Genomic DNA, 23,792 nt, shown 5'->3' with positions numbered 1-23,792 from the left:
AAGCAGCTGAGTGCCAGTTTTACTGAGACCATTTCTTAAAACTGGTGACTGAAAACACAGCCCAAAGTTAAAAAATAAATATTCCACCTGCATTTTAAGATGAGAAAAAGCTTTAACTGCTGTAAATGCTGTGGAATTCAGGTTTGATTTGAGATCTGATCTGTAGACACTCGTTTTTATCCTATAGCAGCACACTAACTAAGCTAGTGATTGTTAAGGATATGTTATGTGGGTTTTTGGGAACATGCCCAAGATGGATCTGTGTGTACTCCATCCAGTCAGACATCACCACCGTGGGGCATCTGGCCTGTGGCTGTTTTATGTTCATCTCCTGTGAGCACTTTGTTCTATTACTTTTTTTTTCTCCCTAATTCTCAGTCTCAAACAATTCTCTTCATATGATCTACATTTCCACTGGAGAGCACTTGTAAAGCCAAGACATTTCATGAAACTGTTGATAAGACCATTGCTTACCTAAATCCATGGGAAGTTCAGCACTTTGTTCTATTACTATATATATATGTGTGTATATATATATATATATGCTCCTTTCTGCATAGTTTTATATTTTATTTTGGAAGGTTCATTATCTGTGTTACAATCCATTCAAATCTCCTTTTTATCATTTCTCATGTGATGCTGAAGTGCTTCAACATCCCCTGGGTTTATTTAATGAGGAATGTGACCAAATACATTTCCTTTGCTGTGGGTAGTTGGTGATCTTCTATAAGAACAAGTGAGTGATCCCTTAGTCACTCTGTACTTTTGCCTGCTTTTTATTTTGATTGTTTGCAACATATATTTTGAGTTATATGTATAGAGAAGTTAATTTTTACACACAATTCACACGAATTTGTTTTCTAACTAAGCATATAACACACAAGGAATTGCAAAATAATTTATTTGTACAACTTTTAGATATCAAAAGGCATAACCTTATATGATCATGGAAGGGATAAATATGGGGAAAAAAGTGTGATGTAAAAATAAGCAGACCACAGGGAAAGGAATGTCAACCTAAATTGCCAGGCATTTGTTTATTTATTCACTTAGCAAGGTTCAGAGAGGGAGTAAAAAAAAAGAAACACTTGTGTGTTGCAAGAGGTTTAGGGGAAGTGACTGCTGAAATCAGAGTATAAATGTTATGCAAGGTCAGTGCATGGACCAGTTAAGTAAAAAAGCAGTGGAAATAGCACAAAGTAATGAAGAAAAGTAGACTACAATACTGGATGTGTTTGCTGGGGTTTTGAATCTCTAGAATGTCGTTCCTGGGCTATGCTGCTCTGCTCTTGTGTTGGATGCATTGTGCTGCACAAAGAGGTAAGCGTGAACTGCTCTCTTAGAGTGTATGTGAAGATGGTAACTACAGCACTATGCAAAGGCTTTGTAGGTTTTTTTTTCATGAACTTCTGACAATAATTGACATTTCTTCTGGCTTTTAGTACCTTTAGTATTTAGTGTCCTGTCATATGATTTTTTTCACCTATTTATTTTGCTGTTTTTAATCTGTTGCCCAACTTTTCAAATGCTTTATGTCAGTATAAACTGGAGCCAGACAACTGATTTTCTGTTAATTATGTTTGCTAATTATTCTAGCATCTAAAACCAGGAAGCAACTGGTAGATTAAAGTAGAAATGCATATTTATGGAATATTTTGTTTTTGTCTGGAATAGCCTGTAAAGTGATCTGAGGAGGATGAATGATTACTACATTGACTGAAAATCTTCTAATATATCTATTGACTGACTGGATTTAGTCTAGGAAAGGAGATAAATATGTACAGGTATGCTTTTTTCATGTTTGAAGAGGTAGCTAGTACTCTACGTATCTTTTCAGAAACCTCTGATGTTTTGTTTCTCTCTTCAGTGTATTTTTCTTGGTTTGTGTTTATATTTTTTATGCTTAGTTATTTAATTTGTTTTCTTTATGTCTGAGTTTCTTGGCATAGAGTGTTGTGCAGAGGGTGCTGTGTGATTTTGAGCTGGTATGTCTTTGTTCAGGTTGGTTTTCATTTCAGTTGAAAGTTATGAAGACCTTATTAATCAAAAAGATCCAATGGATTTTACTTTGAAAAACTGAAAAATCAGAAAATTAAAGCAATGTCCTATCTTAATTAAATATAAAGAAATATTGCCTCAAAGCAACTAATAGTCTAATTTGTTTGCAAAGAAGTGCAGAAAAGTCCTGGAATTTGAAACTAAAGTTTGCCTGAATTTGCACTTTGTTTTCACAATGCTTTCTTTAGGTCAGGGAGATTGGAAAGAAATATGAATGCAGCAAAATTTGATTTACCCAGGACAACTATTACCATAGGTCATGCAGGATTCTTGTTTAAGCTTCATGCTGAAAGTCTGTGAGAGTTGTGGAAAGTCTTCTGAGAGCTGGGTTTTGCCCAAGGACTGGAAGCCACTTGCACCTGGATTTGTAATTGTGCTTGTACTTTTAGAAGCTGCTACCAGCATATTGTTGGCAAAAAAAAGCAGCTTGAGCTATTTCTAACTGAGGTCAAGTCACATGTAAATACAGAATGAGTAATTCCAGCTCTTCTGTCTGTCAGTAAGGAATTTGAAGGTATCCATTCTGTACATGCTTTTTAATATAGAAATAAAACCCTCTTGTATTGCTGAGTGCATGATGGAATTAATATAGGTTTGAAGTACAACCTGCCAGCAGATTTCTTCACCTCAAGCCACTAAGAAACTGCATACACACACACACACGCACACACACACACACAGATAGATAGATAGATAGATAGATAGATAGATAGATACACACATACACATGCTCTGACACTTGATGGTCACACATAGTTTAACACCAGGGCAGGCGCAGGGAAGAGTTGAGATAAAATCCAGCAAGACGCAGCAAATCTTAGTAATGGTGAAGAGACTAAGGAGATTATCTTTCATTTGGTGGTGGGGGAGTTTAATGCAAGCAAGGAAGAGTTAAGAGGCTGCATTCTGCACAGCAGGCAATAAAAATATGATACAATTCAGTGGGAGAAAAAGAGAAGCTCTCACTGTACTCAATAACCTGTTTTTTAAATTATGGATTTCAGTGTGCGCTCTCAGCTTGCAAACTGAAAGTGCTAATTCAAACAAGGTATAATTAGAAATATGTGGAGTTAGAAACATTCTTTTTCTTGCCATTGAAAAGAACTTTCTGGGTAAACTAACAATTTTTAACACATTTGAAAGAGCCAGCTAGAGGATTCCTGTTCATTTTGCTTATTCCTACATTTTGCAAAAAATGTTGTTAGAATTTGAATCTGTCTTTTCTTGCTAAAAAAGCCTTTCCTACATTTTTTAGAGTAGCCTAGTACCCTCTAGTGCACAGAAACAATAATTTTTATTCAGATGTAATCATTCCTAGGAGGGAGAATATTTATCAAAGTAATTGGAAAAAATGGGTGTGGGCACACTCTTCCTTTAGTCCATCACCAGTATTGTCAAAGCTTATCTAATTCTTCTGGCTACTTAAACCAGCCAAACTAAAGTTATTGAAGCTCAAAATTACCATTATTTTCAAATTATACAGTTTCAAATTATGTGTTTTTTTCTTTGCAACAAATCTCTTTTTTTTTTCCATTTGTAAAACCATTTTATAAAACTATGCCTCTAATTTGGTCAATACTCCCCTGACTGAAATACAACAAGTGAGTTCTCAGGGGTGTGTCTTTGTAAACTCAAGTAAAACTCACTTTCCACACTTTGGGATTTCTAACACAAAGTGAGCAGATAAAATACACCTTCTTCCACATCAGCTACTTAATGTGTGGTGTCATCTCTGCAGGGCAGTGCAGTGAGCTTTAACTCCACATCCCTCACATAAGGAAGGATCCCAAAGATTTTTCCCCCAGTCCTATTTCCAGGCAGCACCTGGGTAACCCATAGGAAGGTTTCAGTGAGGATGCTGCTGCTTTCTCAAACCCATGAACTTACAGCTGAACTGGGGAGAGGACACCTGTGCCAGCTCTCTGCTGAGTAATGCATCTACTCACCAAAGGATTTCCTTCCCTGGTGGACATTTCTTCTCCTATTTACTTTCTATACAGAGATTTCATTTCTTTTCCAAGGCTTTATTCCTCAGGGCTTGTTTTATTTATTCCTGATGAATGCTCACCTTTCATGTTCAGATGGAAAACAAAGTTCATTGCATTTAATTAGCTAGGCTGTTCAGAGACTGTTACTCTGGGTGAAGCTTCAGCTTCCAAAATGTGTACATTTCAGTCACCCAAGCCCTGAAAATCAGTCACTGAAATTAGGGCAATTATTTCTTGACAAAATCATTTAATATTTCATTAACAGTTTCCCAACATTTGCTTCTTTCCTCTTTTGTCTGACTTTGCTCATTCTCAAGCTGTTGAGAAGCTTCTTAATAAAATATATTCAGGTTCATTTGTTGTGGTTCATTTGGACATGGCTGTACATTTCATGTGCACTGAAGGAGGCCCAGAAAGGAGCTTTTGGGCAAGGACTGTATAATATTGAGCTAATAAGAAATACCAGACACCACCATCCACTCTCCAAACTATGCTTGGAAGCTAAAGGTCAGAGTGAATACCCAGAATTAATTATATTGTTTAACAAGGATCTTGTAAGTAAGGAACAAGAGGAAATAAGTTTTGGAATATCAGGTGATCTGAGCCTGGAGAGAAAGTTAAGGCAATGTAAAGGTGAGAGAAGGTTTGGCAGAACTTAATCAAAAGACATGTGAAATAATGTGAGTAAAGGTGGTGCTTGGTGGAGAAGAAAATAGGTTGAAAGGAGACTGCAGCGTGCCCAGAGTTGTTCTCTGGGGCAGTGGAAGGACAGGCCTGGAGCAGCTGCTGCAGATGGAAGGGCAGGAGGTGTCTGCAGTCAGAGCCAGGGCACTGATCTCCCTGCAGGCTGTGTAAGTAAAATCTGTTTCGTGAGCCATCACTGTCCTGGGTGGTTCCTTGGCACCTGGCTATTCCTGTGTCCTTCTAAATGTCTAGTCACATTCCTACAAAATGTGGATCCTTGTCACTTTTGTGCTGGTTCAATAGCAAACACTGATCACAAATGGCCCCAGAATTTCTTGCTACATTTCCTGCTGCAAGATTTTTTTGGGTGTTTGTAGCATGTACTTCAGTCACCAATGTTTTTATTTACAATTTTTAGCTTGTGAAGGACCTCCTCCTAGGAGGGTAAAAGAAGTGCCTACTAAAAGCTGGGACAAGCCTCCCTATCCCCATGGGACCCTAGCAATATACAATTGTCGGCCTGGATATGTAAAAGCTGGACGAGTTGGGTTTCGGTGCATTGATGGAGTGTGGAAGGAGCTGAGTCCAGGAACAGAATGCAGAAGTAAGTATTTGTGAAAAATATCTGCAGACATTTGATCTGGCAGACCATATTCCTTGCCAGTGATGTCAATGTGAAATTGTACCTTTACTTGTAAATTACTTGTTTCTGCACTCTTTAAAATATCACCTTGAAAGGGATGTGTGCATAAGGGAACTTCTTTTAAATTCCTTTTCTCCAGATCAAAGGATTTATTTTTTTCTTTACAGAAGATCTTATTCTAGATCATCCTTATTAACCCAATTTACATTGTTAAAATAAATTTTTCTTAGAAGTTTGCTTTCAAAATTTTTTAGTCTAAGCAGGATAAAGCACAAACCTGGCTTCTGAATGTGAGTCAAGAGACAGCTTATTCAACTATTTCTATAAAAGATATCATTTCTTGCAAGTGGGAAATTATTTTGCCCTGCCTTTTCTTTTAAGCCGTAATTCACAATTAGGATGAGAGCTGCTATTTATTATCTCTAGCATACTGTGCTGAGAGTTTTCAAGTATCTCACGCTCTCATTCAGAATTCATTGCTGAAGAAATTGAAGTTCGTTATCATTGGTGAGTAGATACTTCTTTTCTGTAATAAATGAGCTTTAAACACAAAGGAATTTTAGAAACAAGGGGTTATGATTGTGTATCTAACATACAAAATTTTTACTAGGTACAACATAAATATTTCATTTGAGAATATAAGTCCTGGGTGTTGTTCAGACAGAGATTAATACACACTGGGAGTAAGAACTGTTAAGTCACTAGTAACTATTTTTCCATTTTTGACTGAGTCTGTGTCTCAATGTTCAGATTTCATTGTGTGACTAGTGAGTGAACAGGATCCCATCCAGAATTTGGTTTGCAGCATGTTTTAGCAAATGCTGCCACCCAGTGAGCAGGGCTGCCACCGGCAAGGAGAGCCTGGGGAGAGAGGAGGAGATGCTCTGCTCAGCCTGGGGGTGCCTCGGCAGGACAGGGACAGAAACATTGATCAGGAGCTGCCATTTCCTCTGAATCCCCCTGCAGCAGCTTTAGGGCCTGCTCAAACACATCTTCGTTGGTAAAAACGGAGGATGTTGATGGGCCCCAAGAATTAAATTGCCTTGCTTGACAAGAATCAGGAAAGATTTCTGCTGAGGAGGGGTAATAGGTTTCAGCTATGCAGTTTATTTTGCAGTCCATGTTATGAGATCAGAAGAGGATGAGTGAGAATGTTCATCTTTGCCACTCTTTTGGGAATCCAAAGCAAAGAGCTAGAGCCAGGCCATAAGGAAAGTCCTGTGGGGAGCTTTGAGCAGCAGGCGCTAAGGACCAAAATAAATCCTGTGCCTTTGGTCACCCCACTTCACTCAGCACAGTCCCCAACAGAATTCAGGAAATTTCATTTCTGATCGTGAATGGATTCTCTACTGAAGGCTTTGGTGCAGATTATGTCACAAATTGCGTGAAAATTGCCATAAATTTGTTGTAAAACTGAATATGAGTTCAGGCTTTTTAAAGGAATAAAACATGCTAATTTGTGGTTTGGGGTTTGTTGTAGGTAGATTGGGGTTTTGGTTTTTGTTTTTTTTTTAATAAGCATACTCTAGTATGTTATCATTGAAAACTATGAAAAGGAGATGTTAATCAAACTTATGCTGAACATTTCTGAATTTTTGAAACCCCTAAAGACCCTACTCACTACTAAGCACTGGAAAAATGATGTCTTTCTCATTTTCACCTTCCTATATTGGGTGTAAGTAAGGCTTTTTCCCTTTTTTTTTTTCAACTAGATAAACCCTGTGGACATCCTGGAGACACTGACTTTGGTTTCTTTGAACTTACCAGTGGAACCGAATTTGTTTTTGGTGCCAGAGTTGAGTACAGATGTAATGATGGGTAATACTCATTTAATTCAATGTATGGGAATTAACATAAGGTGTTAATTTGTTCTCTGTAATACGGTTTGCTAATATTTAACGCTTGCTTACGTGTTGTAAAAAATGTTTGAAGGAAGATATTTCTGACAGAGTCGCGTGTCTTCACTGAATGCTTGAAAGAAATTCTCCATCTATCTTCTCCAGTGAAAACTGCAGCCAGTCAAATACATGGTATTGTGCCTGTGTCTGGGTATTTTCCTCCTGAAAAACAAATCAGCTTTGGTACAGTGCTTTAGCCATGCTTTTGCAGTTGTTATGTTACTGGAATCTAGCCCGAGTTGCACAAAGAGGGTTCCAAAAATCAGTATTCTCCTTAATCCCTTCAATTCCTCACTGTCTTTTCAGAGTAGCTGTCCTTCCTCTGAGTGCATTTGTTATGTAGCCAAAGCTTGCTATCTCTGTAATGAAGAAGCCTTCTTCCTTATTCCTTCCTACTCTCTGATTTGATTTGATATTTTTCCATGTGCAATTAAAAGACAGCACATAGGGAAAATGCAGGTAAAAAACTACTCAGTGCTGTCACATTTTGGTTATTCTATGCTGGAACACCTGAAGCCATCTTCCTCTGCTTCAAAAACAGCAGCACTGTTGTTTCTGTCACATAATGAAAGTGTATTTTAGCATTTTTTGCTTTTTATTTGGTAAGATACCAGATGCTCAGCCAAAGGAATTACCGTGAATGTCAGGCAGACGGATGGAGCAATGACATCCCTCACTGTGAAGGTAAATGGAGTTTGACATTAAATTCTCTATTAAATTGTCTTTTTATCTGTCTGATACTGTCTAAAATAGTCTGTGATTGCTTTACTAGTATTAATTCACCTATGTTTAAAGTCAAGTTAGGCGGCAGAGAAGCCCTTACAGTGACTTCTCAGCTCTTTTGGTCCAATGAGCTTTTGTTAAAAACCCTTCCCAAAGTGGAGTCCTGTCACTTCCAGACTGGCTTAAAGCTCTGCCCCAAAAGCCCTGACAGAGTAGCTGCCTGCAAAACATGGCTGCAAATGGCATTTGGGATGATGAGTTTCAAACCAGTGTGAAGGCATGTGTGTTTTTTAGCTACTTTCCTCCTCCATCCTTGTGAACATCCTAAACATTAAGATTTTGTTAAGGTCTCCCTATTAGCATACTAATGTGGAAGACATTCATTAAGCAAGAGTGAGAGCAAGGAGGACACAGACATCAAGACTTAATAGACTGGATGGCTCAGATTATGGATTTGGAAACCTTTTCAAGCCTGTATGATCATGAAAATAAGGTTCCTGCTCTTCACAGGGATCATTTTTAACTGCTTTATTTTAACATATGTGGGCAGCAGTGACATTTTTGTTTGGGTTAAGCATCTGATGTCAGGAAAGGGTCTCTAAGAACAAATTAAAGTAGAAATCTCAACAAGAGCCTGTTGTCTGTGGTTTAATATTTCTGTGGATTTAGATACTTTGCATTTAGTTTACTGGATTTTGAGGGCACTCACACTTAGGTATTGAGGTCTGTCTGCACCATATGGAGCAAGGGTTTCCAATATTTTTTTGTCATGTTTCACTAAGATACTTCAGTTTCAAAGTCCTCCTAAGTTATTTCTGTCATGGTTGAGTTTTCACTGAATTAAAGAAAGAAAGAATTTGTAGAGTGCCCTAAATGTGAAGAACCCATGAGACAGAATATGAGCTCATGGAAAAGGCAGATGACTTTTAAGATGGCAAATGTCAGAGAGAAGTGGCTTTGGTAAACAAAACAGAATCCACTTTTGTACCTGCTCAATGATATCCATGGAAGCATCTAAGAATGAGCTTTGATAGTAATTTCCCCCCTTAATAAGACTTACCTGATAAGTTATTTCTTTTTTTTTTCTGCAGGTACATAATTGGGAGATACAGGAGCTCTAATTAATGCCTGCCAATGTGTTTGTTTACTTTAGTAATATAATTGCTCTGATATCCTTAATGAGAATTTTTGGTAATAACTGAACTGAATTAGAATTTTAGTTAATAACTACACACTGTTGTAGGCAGTGTGTAATTCAGCACTGTTCCAGATAGCAAACTGTCCATAGCAAACTCAGTTTGGCACAACTCTAAGCAAAGTCAACTGATTTTGGCAAATTTTAATGGTGTCTGTCAAGGCTCAGCTAACCATAATTTAGGTTGGGTGAGATCATCTAATTCAGTGGATGCTCTGTCTTAGCCTTCAAGGGCAGAGAAGAGGATGATGAGAGAGGGTCTAAAAACTTCTTCCTATGTCACTCTTTTTGCTTAGGACTTCATATTACACTTGCTGCAAATGGTAGCTGAATACATAGCTAGATTGTACATTTGTTATATGTGTAAGGAAATTACAGTGATTTTTCTGTATTTTAACTTTTTTGTGTGTCAGTTTATTTTACAGACCTCAAAATTACTTTTTTTCCTTTCCTTGGTTTTTTTTTTTTTTCAGTGATAAAGTGTTTACCTGTACAAGAACCTGAAAATGGAAGGATAATTATGACTGGTGCATTTGAGCTAGGACAAGAATATTCCTTTGGCCAGGTTGTAAATTTTGAATGTAATGCAAAATACAAGCTTGTTGGAGCTAAAGAAATTGTTTGCTCTGCTAATGGAGAATGGAGTAGCGATGTGCCTCAGTGCAAAGGTAAAAAGGACACTATTTACTGTGTGTCATTAAGATACTTTGCTCTCACAGACTCCTAAATCATGGTTACCATATGGGAAGCCACAAAGTTTTCACTTTATCTCACAGCAACTAAGCTTGGTTTGTCTGTCAATCTCCAGTGCATATATGAAAAAGTAGGATAAGAAAGAGAAATATAATAGTATTGGATACTAATATAAGGATAATAGGCCATCTGTTTCTTCCATATTTTTCCTACAAGCTGTCTATTTTGCCAGGCTGCAGTCAAATTCTTTGATATGTCTGCATAAGAGTCAACCACTTCAGTGTTGATTTAACCAAAGTAATCAGAAACAACTTTGAATCTGTGTAAACCAAATTTAGTTAACAAGTAGGATTTTAATTCTTAGGGTACACAAAATACCAAAAAAAAGTTAGATTTTTCTTTCCTCACACTGTTGTGTGTGGAAAAGTTGGAAGGTTTGTGTTTAGTTTTTACAGAACCCCAGTGTCAGTGAGGTGGTGTGGGACTTCTGAAGGTCCCTCAAATCAATTAGCTGGAGCAATTTGCTCAGAAACATGTTCAGTCAGCTTTGGATATCTCCAAGGATGGAGATGCACAGTAACCCACTGCAGTGGTTGAACTCTCTTTAGTAAAAACTTAGCAGTGGCGTTTCCTGTATTTCAGTTGGTGCTCGTTGCTTCTCACTGTATGGCTGGTGGCCAGTGACAAAGGTCCAGTTCCATCACCTTTGCTTCTGCCTGCCCCACTAGAGCCAGGAATTTACTTGTGTAAAAAAGATTGTCCCTCCTCCCCCAAGCCTTCCTTACTCCAGACTCTCTTAAACCTCTCTCTATCTGTCAGTTTTTCCAATTCCTTAGTTATCCTCCTGTCCCTCACTGGATCTGCTCCGCTATGTCCTGATCTTTCCTCTGCTGGGGGTTCTGCCCTGCAGAGATGGAGAGGGGCAGCATCACCTCCTTTGGCCCGCTGGCAGCACTTTTCCCAGTGGAGCCAAGAGTGTTTTCTCTGCTACAAAGGCCCATTGCTGCCCATCAGGACCACCAACTTTTTTTTTTCTGCAAAACTGCTTTTCAGCCAGTCAATCCCACACTGCCCTGCCTGCAGCTGGCACTGGTGGATGGGACTATTCCTCCCAGTTTCTGAACAAAGAATGGATGGGATGGGATTGTCAGGGTATGAGAATGAATCCCAGGAAGATTATGGCAACAAACACTTAAATATTCAGAACATCAAGTTTCTTAGATTATTTCTGTCTTATTTGATCATGAAGTATGTGTTTAGAAGAGCAGAATACACATGTCAAGGTGGCAAATACATTTATGGTTTGTTCACAATTCCAGTACTGCTTTTTGCTACTTAGAAACCCCCATTTACTGTATTTTGTACAGCCTGAAGTGGAATTAAACATTTGTGCTGGTAACATTTCCAGAATATAGTGAATTTCATTAAACAATGACAGTTCCCATGAGCAATATTTCATTTTAAATACAAAGTAAATTTAGTAAAAGAATCCAAGAGAACTCTTTGGTGTCCTGTTCTGTGACCTCAGAAACAAAACATTGAATATCTTCTGGCTTTATGAATGCATTTTTAGGAAACTGCAAGATCGTGGTGGTTTTATTTGGTTTGGCAAGGAACTTTAAATTCTTTTTTAGTTTTGATATCGTGATTTAACTAATAACCTACTGGCTCTGAGAGCACATTAGGTTTATTGGAAATTACAAAGAAATTATCTGAAAAGTAGAAAATCCTAAATTTCAGCTAGCCTAATGTCTTATTTTGGAATGTCTTCTGCCTTATCTCTTGATTCTAAATCCGTTAAAGTACAAAGCAAAGCCCCGAAACCTGTCTCATGAACCAATTTGCAATTGAAGCTGTGCTACACCACATTTTCCGCCTGGAACCCAGAATCAAATAAATGCTCAAATAAGTTCCAAACACCTTCCAAATGCAAAAGTTTTTGTGAATGCAAATTAACCCCCCTACACCCCCCCAAAAAAACTCCAAAAAACCAAATGAAAACAAAAAAAACCAACCTAAATGTTATTGTAATAGAAATTTATTCTTAGCAAATAAAAATTAAAATATGTGAATTTTTGTCTGTTTCAATTTCAGAAATTAACTGTGATGTGCCAGAAATCCCTCATGGATATGTCCGTTCTCCAAGGAAGTCTTACAAGGAAAATGAGCTAATGCAGTTTTTCTGTGAAGAAGGATACAAATATGGGAACAAAGCAGATGCACTGTGCACTGCATCAGGATGGAATCCACCTCCCTATTGCACTGGTCAGTCTTCCCTGAAGTAGTTTTGCTCTTTAGTTGAGTTTGTAAATAATTTTAGAGATTAATAAGTTCATTCATGACAAAATAATCCATCCACATCCAATATCCATGAAGACTGGAAGGATTAAGTGCTGAGGGGACCAAAGAACTGGATAAGAGTTTTCCATGAAGCGCAGTAGCAAAACCAGAATCTTGTTCTGAATCTCTACAAATTAATATATTTACAATGCTAAAGGTCCCTATTGTTTTTTAACTCCAAATGCCTTCTGAGCATTCATGTGACAAATCCATAATTCCTGAGGCTAGTCCTGTTTGACATTACTTCATTTACAGCACTTAAAGGCTGTTCTTAAATCTCTGAATATGCAGGTCATATCCCAACTGAAACAGTTTGATGAAATTTTGGAGAATTTATCAGTGCCTTGAATTTTCTTCAAGAAATTGCCAAAATCTTGAAACTGGGAAAAAAAATGTTGGCAACAGTGCAACATGATAGGATTTTATGCACCACCCACCTTCCTGGGACCTCTTCCAGAAAGACTCCTTTAGAAATAAAGACTTGTCAGTCTTGGAGCCCACTCAGTTTTTGACCTTTCTGATTCAAGATTAGTAATGTCATTAATTAATATGCATTGCCAACAGTTTAACAACATGCTGCTTTTGAGGAGTGCCAAACAAAACATTCTTCTGGACACTCATATGCTGAGCTCTGGTACGGGGGGTGTACTCAGTGGTTCTGGACCCTATTGGGTTTATCTCTGGACATAGAGAATTCAACAGGGCATGCATGACAACTGATTCACCCACTCTCACACCCCAGCAGCACCAACCTGTGGTTACCTTAGAGTCATCCCCTCCCAGCCCTCAGGATGCTGGTGATATTTTCTGAACTGGAAGAAGACACAAAACCCCCAAAAGACAGGCTCTGGATTATAAATCTGTTAGCCCGACTTCTCTGGGCATGAAGGTATCTTGAGTTTTTTAGAATAAGATTCTTGACCTCTTTCAGTTGTTGAAATACTTCCAGTGTCAGTGAAGGACACTAATCTTAATCATACAACCTTTGAATGATCAGTTCCTAGTCAAGTATAATTATTTCTGCATTTAGGACCTGCCAGTGAAACTGCCCTCCTTTGGGACAGTGTCCATAAACAAGCCCAGGAAAACCCAGCTGCAAATCTAAAGGAAAAAATTAGATTTGGTTTGATGGCTTCCAGTTATTTCTCTAACCATTCTCTTTGCAATTAAGTTTTAATCTTCTAATTAACATGACATCAGTAACAGCTGTCACTCTTCTCTTACAGAACCACACATTTCTAAGAAACACCCTTTTTTTAACAATTTTATACATTTTTGGCCAATATATTATGAAAACAAGAACTTATGCAATAAATTTAAACATATTCTTTTTTGTTTTTTCTGTTTTTATTTAGAAATTGTATGCTCTCCTCCAGTAATTTCCTCTGGGAACTTTCGACCTCAAAAAGACAAGTACATGGTGGGTAATACAATCGCAGTAGAGTGTGATGATGGGTATCATTTTAAAGCAATAACTGGCAGAAGCACGGCTGAATGCACCAAGAATGGCTGGGTGCCTGAACCAGCTTGTGTCCGTAAGTAGCTCTCATCAATAAAGTTACAATGTGGAATTGCTAGAAGAATCTCAGAGAAAATAAGTTAAGAGCAAAATTTGAGGACCATTAAATATGGCAATTGCTTATTTTTTTCTTTGTACTGTAAATCTTAATTGGATGGTTTAGAAAAATCACCTGTAAAAACAATGGTGTAATCCAGATTTACATTGTGTTTATTAACACACATATTACCTCTTGCTGTATTTGCAAATCTGTTAAAATGGGCTATAGTCAGCTCACTGTCAGGAAGGTTTGTGCTCCACCTGAGGAATAGCATCCCAGTCAGGATTAGAAGACATGGAGAGTTTAAAGTAGCCAAACTACAGGTAATGATTGGAAGATACCTTTCCTTCTAGTATCACAGTTCTAGATTTTTACTTGTAATTTGATGTTATGGACAGTCACAGGATTTTATCTATTTTATAGCCTGTCAGGTAACAAAGCAAGGTATTCTTGATGGTTGATGAGTCCTTTCTTGGGTTAAAGTTCCCATAACTGCAATGATAGTTTTGCCCAGTAGGCACAGTATAAAAAAAATATATCTATAAATTAGCAGGCAGACTTCGAATATGAGATAAGCCCTGATGAAATCAGTCTTGTAAAGGAACCTTTGGATAAGACTATTAGAGCTATTTCTGAAGCATGTTATTTTAGTATCTGAGTTAATGTTTTCTCTTATCAGTTGGATTCTAAAATTCAGGTGTCATTCTGAGCCCACTTCACTCATTATTGAATGGTCTGCTCTGCCCTGGCATGTAGGCTCTGGGTCAGAACATTTTGGGAGGAGCCTGGGTAAACTTGAATGGAAGTTTCTGAGAACCTCCTCCTTCTATCCAGGACTTTTCCCTGGAAATGGTCAGTTCTTTTGTGGAACCAAGAGAAGAAAATTAAAATGCTGCAGCTTTAAAATTAAAAGAGTCAGGAAGAGCTTTTGGTGCAGGAGCCCAAAAGTTATAAATGGAGGTGGCAGGAGTCATCTCAATGCTAAGAGTTCACAGTTCAGTTTCTATATCTGAGCCAGATGACTGGGCTCCCTTTACGGTCAGAATAGTAAATTTAATCAAGACCCTCTACAGTGCCATCTCACTGTACAATGAATACTAACCTTTGGTCTCACAAATCACCCTCAGCAGTCTGCAGAGAGTGCTGGCTGGATTTCTGCTGGTTGCAATGGAATTGAGGGAAGTAACACAGCTATAGGCAAAGACCCCAGAAGCAGAGTGTGGTTGTTCCTGCACTCCTTACCATCTTCCAGGATGTGCAGTCCTGGTTCTGTCCATTTCTGAAAATACTCAGATGATGAAGCTGAACCTGAGTTGTGTCCTGAGCTTTTTATTGTGCATGTGTTGATATTGTTGCTGTTCCATTCTGTTTCAAGGGAAACCGTGTGAATACCCACCTATAGAAAATGGCAAATTAAGTTATGCGCATGAGTACCATAGAAACTATTATTTTCCAAAAAGATTTGGACAGACTGTAGATTACTACTGCCTCGATGGCTATTCAACCCCCACTGGACGATACTGGGTTCGAATTACCTGTACTGAAAGGGGCTGGTTTCCAGAGCCAAAATGTCTGAGTAAGTACATTTCCACTATATACTCAAGTCTGGTTTAATTATCAAAGATCTGTGCAGCAGAACTTGTTCTGATGGAACACAAGACAAAACAGTTGCTGAAAGTCAAACTGCTTTAGGTGACCCCTGGAACTGCACCCAGACTGTCTTCCCATCTGCAGAGCACAAAAAATGTCACCTGGGGACACTCAGAAATTATGCTTTTGGATTTTGAAGATTATTTACTCCTGAAAATATTCATAAGACTAAGAAATATGTAGTAAACCTTCCTCTTCTCTGGTTTCTGGTAATATGAAAGCATATACTTTCATCTGCACCACAGCTGCACAACACAGCTTCTACTCTATGTAAATATATTCTCCCTTCTTTGGCTTGGGCACTTTGGCACTTACTCTTCATCTTCTCTGAGAAGCATTGACTGGTCCCTTTGGAAAACTAAATTTTAGAGCCTAAAAGGTGTCACACTTTTGCAATAAGCTGAAATGGATCATGGTAACAGCAAGAGAACCAGATACACTGACTCAGATTTAAAATTAATTTGACTTAAAATGAATCTAAAGCAGAGAGATCACACATCTTCAGTCACAGCAAAGTACCTACCTACTGGTGGGGCGCAGAAAGTGGATTACAAAAGGTTGCTCTTTCCTCGTTGCCCTCAGTGGAGTGGTGCTCAGTGCAGAAGATGAGTGGAGCCCTGCCTGGAGGAAAGGATCAGGCACTCAGCTAACAAACACAGTATAACATCTCTTCAGCCATCTGCCTTATGTCTGGGCTCTTGGGGACAGGAGGCCTTAGAGCAGCATGCTAAGCTGTTGCTAAAATCTCTAGAGCTGGTTTGAGAGGCTGCTACACTTCCACAGAATGATAAAATCTCCTGGAGGCAAATGCTGGAGTTCACTCTGGGCATACACCAACATTTTAGAGACGTACCAGACCAAACTGATGTGAGAAGCACTGAAGTGAGCCAAGCTTGCTTGTGAACAATGAGTAAGAGATTTTTGGTTACTAGGCCACCTCATATTACTTTATGTAGTTCTTGGGATCTTTTGCTGGTCGCTGTGACCCCGAGATTATTAAAAGTCTCTTTTCCCAGCCCGAGCGCTTGAAGAATGAGTTGGAGTTCTTCAGTTTTTGGTCTCAAGGCTGTTTATTGCCTCTTATCTATAAAAATTTTTCTCCTGCCCTGCCGAGATCCATCCTGCAGGACAGTTCCAGGCACTCTGCCTGCCCCCAGGGTGGTGTTATGTCTTTATATTAAAAACTATGTGTACAATATTTACAATTACTTTCCAATACCTATCACCTATGTTAGACAGTGAGCTTCTACTCTAAATCAATCTGTAAGTGCCAACATCACAGCAGAAGATGGAGGCCAGGAAGAAGAAGGAGAAAGGCTGGACACGCCCAGTTCCCTTCACCTTGCCTCCTGAACGCCCATACCAAAAACCCCAAAATCTACTTTTCCACCCTGAGATAACTTCACTATTATTCTACCTAAACTGTTGTGGCTTGCTGATCTTCATATAAGGTTGGTAATTTGTTGCATGGGTCATAATCAAACCCACAGGTGTTTTGGGCTCTGTGCCAGGACTTCAGAGCCCCCTGGCAGGGGTCCTGGCCATCCTGGACAGCCAGAGGGATATTCTGGGTTCCCACATGTAGTGACTTCCATTTCTGATCTTGTGGTCCGTTAATCACAAGGCACTGAAACAAAACACACTTTCATTCAGATTTGCACACAAGTGTCTTTTTGTGACACAAGGCTATGGGAAGGTGCTTGGAGGCCTGTTTGTTAGTAACAGTTCTTACCTCAGTTCTTGCTGTATAAATTTCTGTGGTTAAATGTACTTTCCTTCCTTCTTTAGAAATATGTTTCACCGAACAGCTGGCGGGCGGTTATTTCCCATACCGCCACAACGATTATTTCAAGGAAGGAGACAGAGTCAGATACACCTGCCACTCCGACTTCCAGGCTCAGCACAATGAGGTCACCTGCACAAGGAATGGCTGGGCACCTCCTCCAAGATGTACCCGTAAAAGTGAGTGTGCTTGCATTTTGGTAAGGTTTCTAGCTAAAACTATTTGCTGTAGCAGTAATTTCTGAAAATGAAGACTCTCCTTCACAGAATGATTTCACACTACAGAAGTTTTCTCTCAGAATATAGGTCTGAAGCATCCAACCAAGACTTCTATTCATTTAAATAACATATTAAGCATTATGTATTAACAGTATATGGAATTAAAAATGTATTCAGTTGACCATGTATTAAACAATTTTTTAAATCCTACTGCTGCTTCTCTGTCATCCTTCTGCTCTGATTTTTATGCATGTAGCTTAGCAGTGCTTTACTTGGAAGAAATCTTGTCTCTCTCTTTCAGAAAAGTGCCAGGATGTAATTTTTGAGAATGGCTATTTGAACTCGGATAGGAGAACATTCAATTTAAAAGAGAAGATCCCGTATGTATGTCACACTGGGTTTGTGACTCCAGAAGGACAAGAGTCAGGACACACACAGTGCAAAGAGAGTGGCTGGACTCCACCTCCAAAGTGCATCAGTGAGTAGCTAAGGGTTTCAGAGCTCCCTGTCATTGTCACCAGTGTGTCCTGTGGACATGGTATTCTGTGATGTTCTCTGGCCTCAGAGATTTGTCACTTTGACTTGTAGAGGTTTCTTAATGGGCAGAGGGACACAGATAGAGGGCTGATCCTCCAGAGATTAACCTCTCTCAGGCTCCAAGAAATAGAGAGAAAATGTAAAGGATCTTTTTGGATCTCTTTAGCACTGAGTTAATGGTAATCACTGACCTCTTCAGTGGTTCTTCCCTGATACAAGGTACATTTGCCCAAATTTACTCCCAATTTATGAAGCAACATCTGTGAACCAAGGCAGTCCACCAAGAACTTTATTTAAATGTGACAAAACTAGAGACAAATAGGATTCATTATTTCAAAGTTCCTTCCTCTCCTGAACACAGGTGTAGTACAGTTGGAGACTTAATCTTGTACTGTTATATGTTGGTCATAATATTAACCAACTTTAGCTACTATTTTATCTTGTCCTTTTATTTCAGACTGCCTTTACCTAGGATTTTGTGGCTTTTTTCTGACTCTCGACTGACCATGGAAACAGCAGTACAAACCATTCGCTGTGACACCTAAACTAATGTTAATGATAATACTGATAATGATAATAATATGTAGCTAAAGGAAATAATTGAATCTAAGGAAGAAATATTTACCCTAAACATTACTTCTAGACAAACTTTGGAGATTAATACAATAGATAATATGTGAATATGCTGCATATTCTACAATAATATTCAGACAATGTAGAATTTTTGATGTTTCAAATATACCTACAGGGACGATGCTTCCAAAGAGCAGTGTTTCTGGATAACTAAATACACTAACTTTGTTTTATTCTACAGAATCATGTAAAGCGCCAGAGGACATTTTGATTCACCAGACAAACAAAACTGTGTTCATGCCTGAAGACACAATTGAGTATTCATGTTTGGAGGGATATAGGACTACAAATAACATGCCAACTGATACCACAACATGTGGCAAAAATGGAGAATGGAGTCCAGAACCCGAGTGTCATGGTGAATATTTTTGTGTTTGCTAATCAGTGTCACTCTCTGTATACACTCTGTGAACCTTTTTTCTTTAAGCCTTCCTTTGGTTTTGTTCTAACCAGTAGCATTTCATGTACTTTCTGTAGGTTGTCCACTATATGTTAAAATACTTTTTCTCCACAGAAATCGAATGTGTGCTGCTGCCATTGAGAAATGGGAATTTCTCTCCCAAAGAGGGTAAATACCACAGTGGAGCTGTTGTGACATTTACCTGTGCAAAAAACTACATAAGGGTGGGACCTGCCTCTACTCAGTGCTACCACTTTGGATGGTTTCCATCACCACCCGTGTGTCAAGGTAATTCTGCAGTACTGAAACTGAGCTGGTAAATGGCTTGCACAAAATATTAATCAGGTTATTGACTTTAATGTTGAAAAATTGTTCACAACTTCATAAATAATGTGCAGTATGGCAATTATTAATTTCAGTAGTGTCCTCTCTTACTGTATTCCAAAGGTCCTAGTTTTGCCGTTGCCTAATATTGATACTTATCAGATAATGCATCCTGTGCTCTTTTTTTTCTGATCACATAAAATTGAAGGAAAAAATGGTTTTGGAGGTGACACAGAGCTGGACCCAAAAAAAAAAAAGAAACCCAGTGAAGGATTTTCCCATGAAATTCTTAGTTTCATATAGTAGGATGAGTACATTCATACAGAAGGAAAAATATATATCCCTGTACTTAGTGTTCTTAGTACAAAACTTCCTGGCATCTGAGAAGAGCTTCTTGTGCTGGTGCTGAGCCCTCTCATGAGGGGTATCAGCTTTCACAGAGCTTGAGAGAAAAAAGGGACCTCCCTTTCTTCCCTCTCAATCACTTTTTTGGTGACTTTTACTGTCATCCTTCTTTTTGCTCACACTCTTTTGCATTTAAAAGCAAGTCTGTTTCATATATTTGGCTCTTTAGCTCAGGAACATTTTAAGCTCCCTTAACAGGAGTTCCACTTACTGCATCAAAAGTGAATCCTTTAATATACAGTGTGTAGGGAGGGCATTGTTTGGGTTTGTTTGTTTGTTTGTTTGTTTTGTGTGTGTGTTTGTTGTTGCTGTTGTAGTGTTTAGGGTTTTTTTTGCTGGGTGATTTTTAGGACATAGGTTATTCCTTGCAGAATTCTCAATTCTCTTATTTTCTTTTAAGAAAACTGAAGTTACCATTATTGTAACAACCATTATTGTAACACTTTTTTACTTTTCCCTTAAAACTGAGTTGGTTTTATCAAACATTTTTCTCAGAGCAGGCATTGACAGTGCATGGAAGTGAGAGACAAGAGTGAGCCTGGTCACATGTATCTGTTTGGGATCTCCAGCCCAGCACGAATCCAGACATTCAAAGGCATAAATCAATCACCTATTTAACCTGTTCCTCTGATTTTCCTTCACTTTAATTGATACATTCAATATGGTTTATGTTGTACTTAACATATAACTGTGGTGAAAGTACTGAGTTCAGAGCATAGACTTGGTCTCTTGATTTCAGTGAGTGTCAAAGGCTGTGGAGCTCCCCCTGAAATTCGCAGTGGAAGAATTGTTGATGGCTCTGCAGAACAGTACCAGCATGGGGCCAGAAAGCAATATGAATGTAACAGCGAATTTAAGTTGGTTGGATCAAAGGAAATAGAATGTATTGATGGACAGTGGTCATCTCCTCCCTCTTGCATTGGTAAGCTACACAGCTCTTACTTCTGAGGAGTCTGTAATTCTCTGCAGGCTATTACCTCATAGATATTTTCAGAATTCAAAAAGATGTATTAGCAGATGTAATGTTCTGTTCAAAGTAATAAAATAATAAGGTAAAATTGCATGACAAGCCATTACCTTGTGCTGTCACTACTACTGTAGCAGAACTGCAGGTATCATAGAGAGGTGACAGCTCTGCAGTCCTGTAAGAGACGTTACAATGTTTTTCAGTTCCTGTAATAATTCTGACATTATGAATGTGCAGGTGTATGATCAATTTTAATTTTGACTGATCAGAGTCAGTGATTTAGGTGACTTGAATTAATTGAAGTTTTCCTTACTCTGTACTGTGAACTGGAACTACCTGTGGATCATGTCAGTGTTGGAAAAAGAAGGGAAAATGCAGAAAAGCAATTTAGCAAACTGGCTAAAAGATATACATACCCCAGCTTGTGTTGAAATTTAGTTGCTACAATTAGTGGGTGTAGGTTTGGTTCACCAAATGCAAATATAGTTACTTTAAGTTTTTTCAGCTATTGATATGTGATTCCTGCATTATTGCGGGATACCTTTTCTCTTTTCAACAGAAGACAAAATGCCCTGTGACTCACCTTCCTCTATCCCGAATGTTGTCCTGCATCAGGCAGACCAGGCCCAGTATTCACATGGGGATGAAGTAACTTGTAGATGTAAACCAGGCTCTGACAATACTGAGGAAATGAAAATAAAATGTCTTAATGGAGAATGGAAGCCTTTACCTGTTTGTGCTGGTAATCTGTTTCCATAATATTTCCAATGTGAGTGTAATATAGTTGTATACAAAATTTTACTACAAAATGGACTTCAGCCATCAGTATGTAGCCAGACATGCTAGAGTTTAATGCATCAAAACTGAGTGGTTTCAATTTACTCCTTTTAAATGGAAGCAAGTCCTTCATTCCCGAAAGACTCTGCACCTACAGCTTTGTAAAGGGGAAGAAATAGACATTTGCCCAGTGGTTAAAGTCAATTATTAAAAGGAATTAAAAGTAATGTTAATAGCCACAAGGTGTTAAGCTTGTCCCACCATAACCACTTTTATGTGGATCAGTCCTTCTCACAGAGTCAGAATGAGTAAGGTTGGAAGGGCCCACAGTGGGCCCTCTGGTCCAACCTCCCTGCTCAAACACCCACCCAGTGAAGTTCTTCCTTAAGTTCACATGGAACTTCTGTACAAACGATGAGATCTTCATCAGTTTATATTGTCAGATCTAAATCTATTTTTAAAGGTCTTTTTATTTTTTTTCAGATGCATTCCCTCAATGTGTAATTCCAGAAGATGTTTTGCTGGTGCACTCTGGCCAGTATTCCATGTCAAGAAGGAGGACTGGGTTCCAAAAAGTTATACATTATAAATGTACATTAAATGATGAAAATGCTAAACAGGCAACTTGTGTGTCTGGGAGATGGACACCAGAGATTGCATGTACAGGTGTGTTCTTACATTTGCACCATTTCTTTTGATGCAGGCATGATAAATGCTCATTATTAAGGATTCTTAGCACTGCTGTACCCTTAGGCTGAAATAGAAAGGTTTACTTGATCATATGCTGAAGGGTAGTTGTGGCCATCATTGGAGCAGGTAACTAGGTTTAGAGATGCACCACTTTAGTAAGGCAGACTTAATGCTCTCTACTCTGGCAATTGGAATGGTTGTCGCTGGCACTTCTGATGTAAGAAAATATGCAATGATAAATTTAAGCTCAGTTCTTCGAAAGGCTTTACCCCAATGCAAAACAGAGAGCACATAGCTCAAGCTCCAATCAAAGTTCCTTTATTTCCTCTAAACCTTCAAAGTTTTTCTAGTCTATTTTTCCCCTCAATTTTTCCAAATGCTTTCTAGTGAAACTATGAGAAAAAAGCTGAGTTGGCCAGTGAAAAAGCACAGACCCAGAGGAGGCTGCCCATATGTAACACACACCAGAGGTCAATGTCTTCCTGGCTGCCTTTATGCATGGCAGAACAGGATATTGTTTGTAGAAAGCGTGATTGTAAAACAACCATTGCCTCATTTCTCACTTTGGTTATACCAGATTTAAAGTGGGAAAAGTATGGCAATCACTGTCCCTTCCTCAGTTTTCTGGAACCACTAAAAGCAAGAAACCAAGCTCTGGAAGACTCCTCAGATCTCTGTCCTAGATCTACCTCATTCTCTCCCTTTTTCTTTCCTTTGGCAGAAAGAGTACCTCATTCTTGGAGTGGAAAAATTTTAGCCTATTTTTTTTCTTTTCATTTAGCTTTCTCATTTAGCTCTATCAGCTTAGTCTAAAGAAAAAACAAAACTCCAGACATTGGTTTAGTTTTCCTAAAGTAGTTCATTAGAGAAAGAGGAACAGGAGAAGCACACGAGAGCGTGCAGTTGTGTGAGAAGGAAAGGAGGGACTACAAGAAACTCCATCTTAGCTTGGTGTAGCCAGCTGTGACTGTCTTTTCTATGACTCTGAAAGCATATGAGCAGCTGAAGGCAGCTCTGCTGTTTCTGAAGCAGAACAAAATGATCATAGTATTAATTAAAGCTTGAGGTAGCTATTGGAGTTATCTAGCACCAGTGTTGTTTTAGTTGTTTGTGTTGTAATCTCTGCTGAACTGCTACACTTTCTTTTTGTTCTATTGTAACATGAATATGTGTCCTCAGCTGAGAAGAATGTGTGCCCACCTCCACCTCAGGTCCCTGGTACTCAGCAGACAACAGCAGGAAGAAACTTCAGGATTGGGAGTAAAGCATTTTTTTCATGCCCTGTTGGTTTCCAGCTCGTCGGTACAAAGGACATAACCTGTATAGATGGGAAATGGCAATCACCACCTCACTGTCTGGGTCAGTACTGGCACATTTCTTTTCCATCATTTTGTTATGAATATCTGTGTTACTCATCTGCAGTCGTCGTGGGCAAGAGGCTGCTGTTACTTACCTAAGATTACCAGGGACAGGGAACTGCAGGAAAGCGGTAGAACATAAGTTGCTAAAAAGAGTGCAAACAACTGCAGTTTTTTCATTTACACAGACTTATCTGAGATGGCATATACAATTTTCAGGTAGTCCCCCAAGAGCTGTGTGCTTATTTTTTTGTTTAGTATATTGCCTA

General features: G+C 38.7%; 1 protein-coding gene across 1 annotated transcript in view; it reads left to right on the top strand.

The window, feature by feature from the left end:
• The first annotated feature begins 1,183 nt into the window (after positions 1-1,183).
• Positions 1,184-23,792, top strand: part of CFH (complement factor H) — a 28,631-nt gene continuing 6,022 nt past the window's right edge. Inside the window, exons 1-16 of the mRNA XM_005423718.2 lie at positions 1,184-1,320; positions 5,149-5,334; positions 7,086-7,191; positions 7,879-7,955; positions 9,663-9,857; positions 11,977-12,147; positions 13,578-13,757; positions 15,157-15,357; positions 17,220-17,393; positions 17,734-17,910; positions 18,784-18,960; positions 19,117-19,290; positions 20,471-20,653; positions 21,258-21,440; positions 21,959-22,141; positions 23,345-23,524. Coding sequence (XP_005423775.1) covers positions 1,260-1,320; positions 5,149-5,334; positions 7,086-7,191; positions 7,879-7,955; positions 9,663-9,857; positions 11,977-12,147; positions 13,578-13,757; positions 15,157-15,357; positions 17,220-17,393; positions 17,734-17,910; positions 18,784-18,960; positions 19,117-19,290; positions 20,471-20,653; positions 21,258-21,440; positions 21,959-22,141; positions 23,345-23,524 — 2,608 coding nt within the window. The 5' untranslated portion in view covers positions 1,184-1,259. The remainder of the gene's footprint in view (positions 1,321-5,148; positions 5,335-7,085; positions 7,192-7,878; positions 7,956-9,662; positions 9,858-11,976; positions 12,148-13,577; positions 13,758-15,156; positions 15,358-17,219; positions 17,394-17,733; positions 17,911-18,783; positions 18,961-19,116; positions 19,291-20,470; positions 20,654-21,257; positions 21,441-21,958; positions 22,142-23,344; positions 23,525-23,792) is intronic.

The sequence above is a fragment of the Geospiza fortis genome, unplaced genomic scaffold (assembly GCF_000277835.1).
Source record: "Geospiza fortis unplaced genomic scaffold, GeoFor_1.0 scaffold229, whole genome shotgun sequence".
NCBI lineage: Eukaryota > Metazoa > Chordata > Aves > Passeriformes > Thraupidae > Geospiza > Geospiza fortis.
This window is presented reverse-complemented; position numbering and strand designations above follow the sequence as displayed.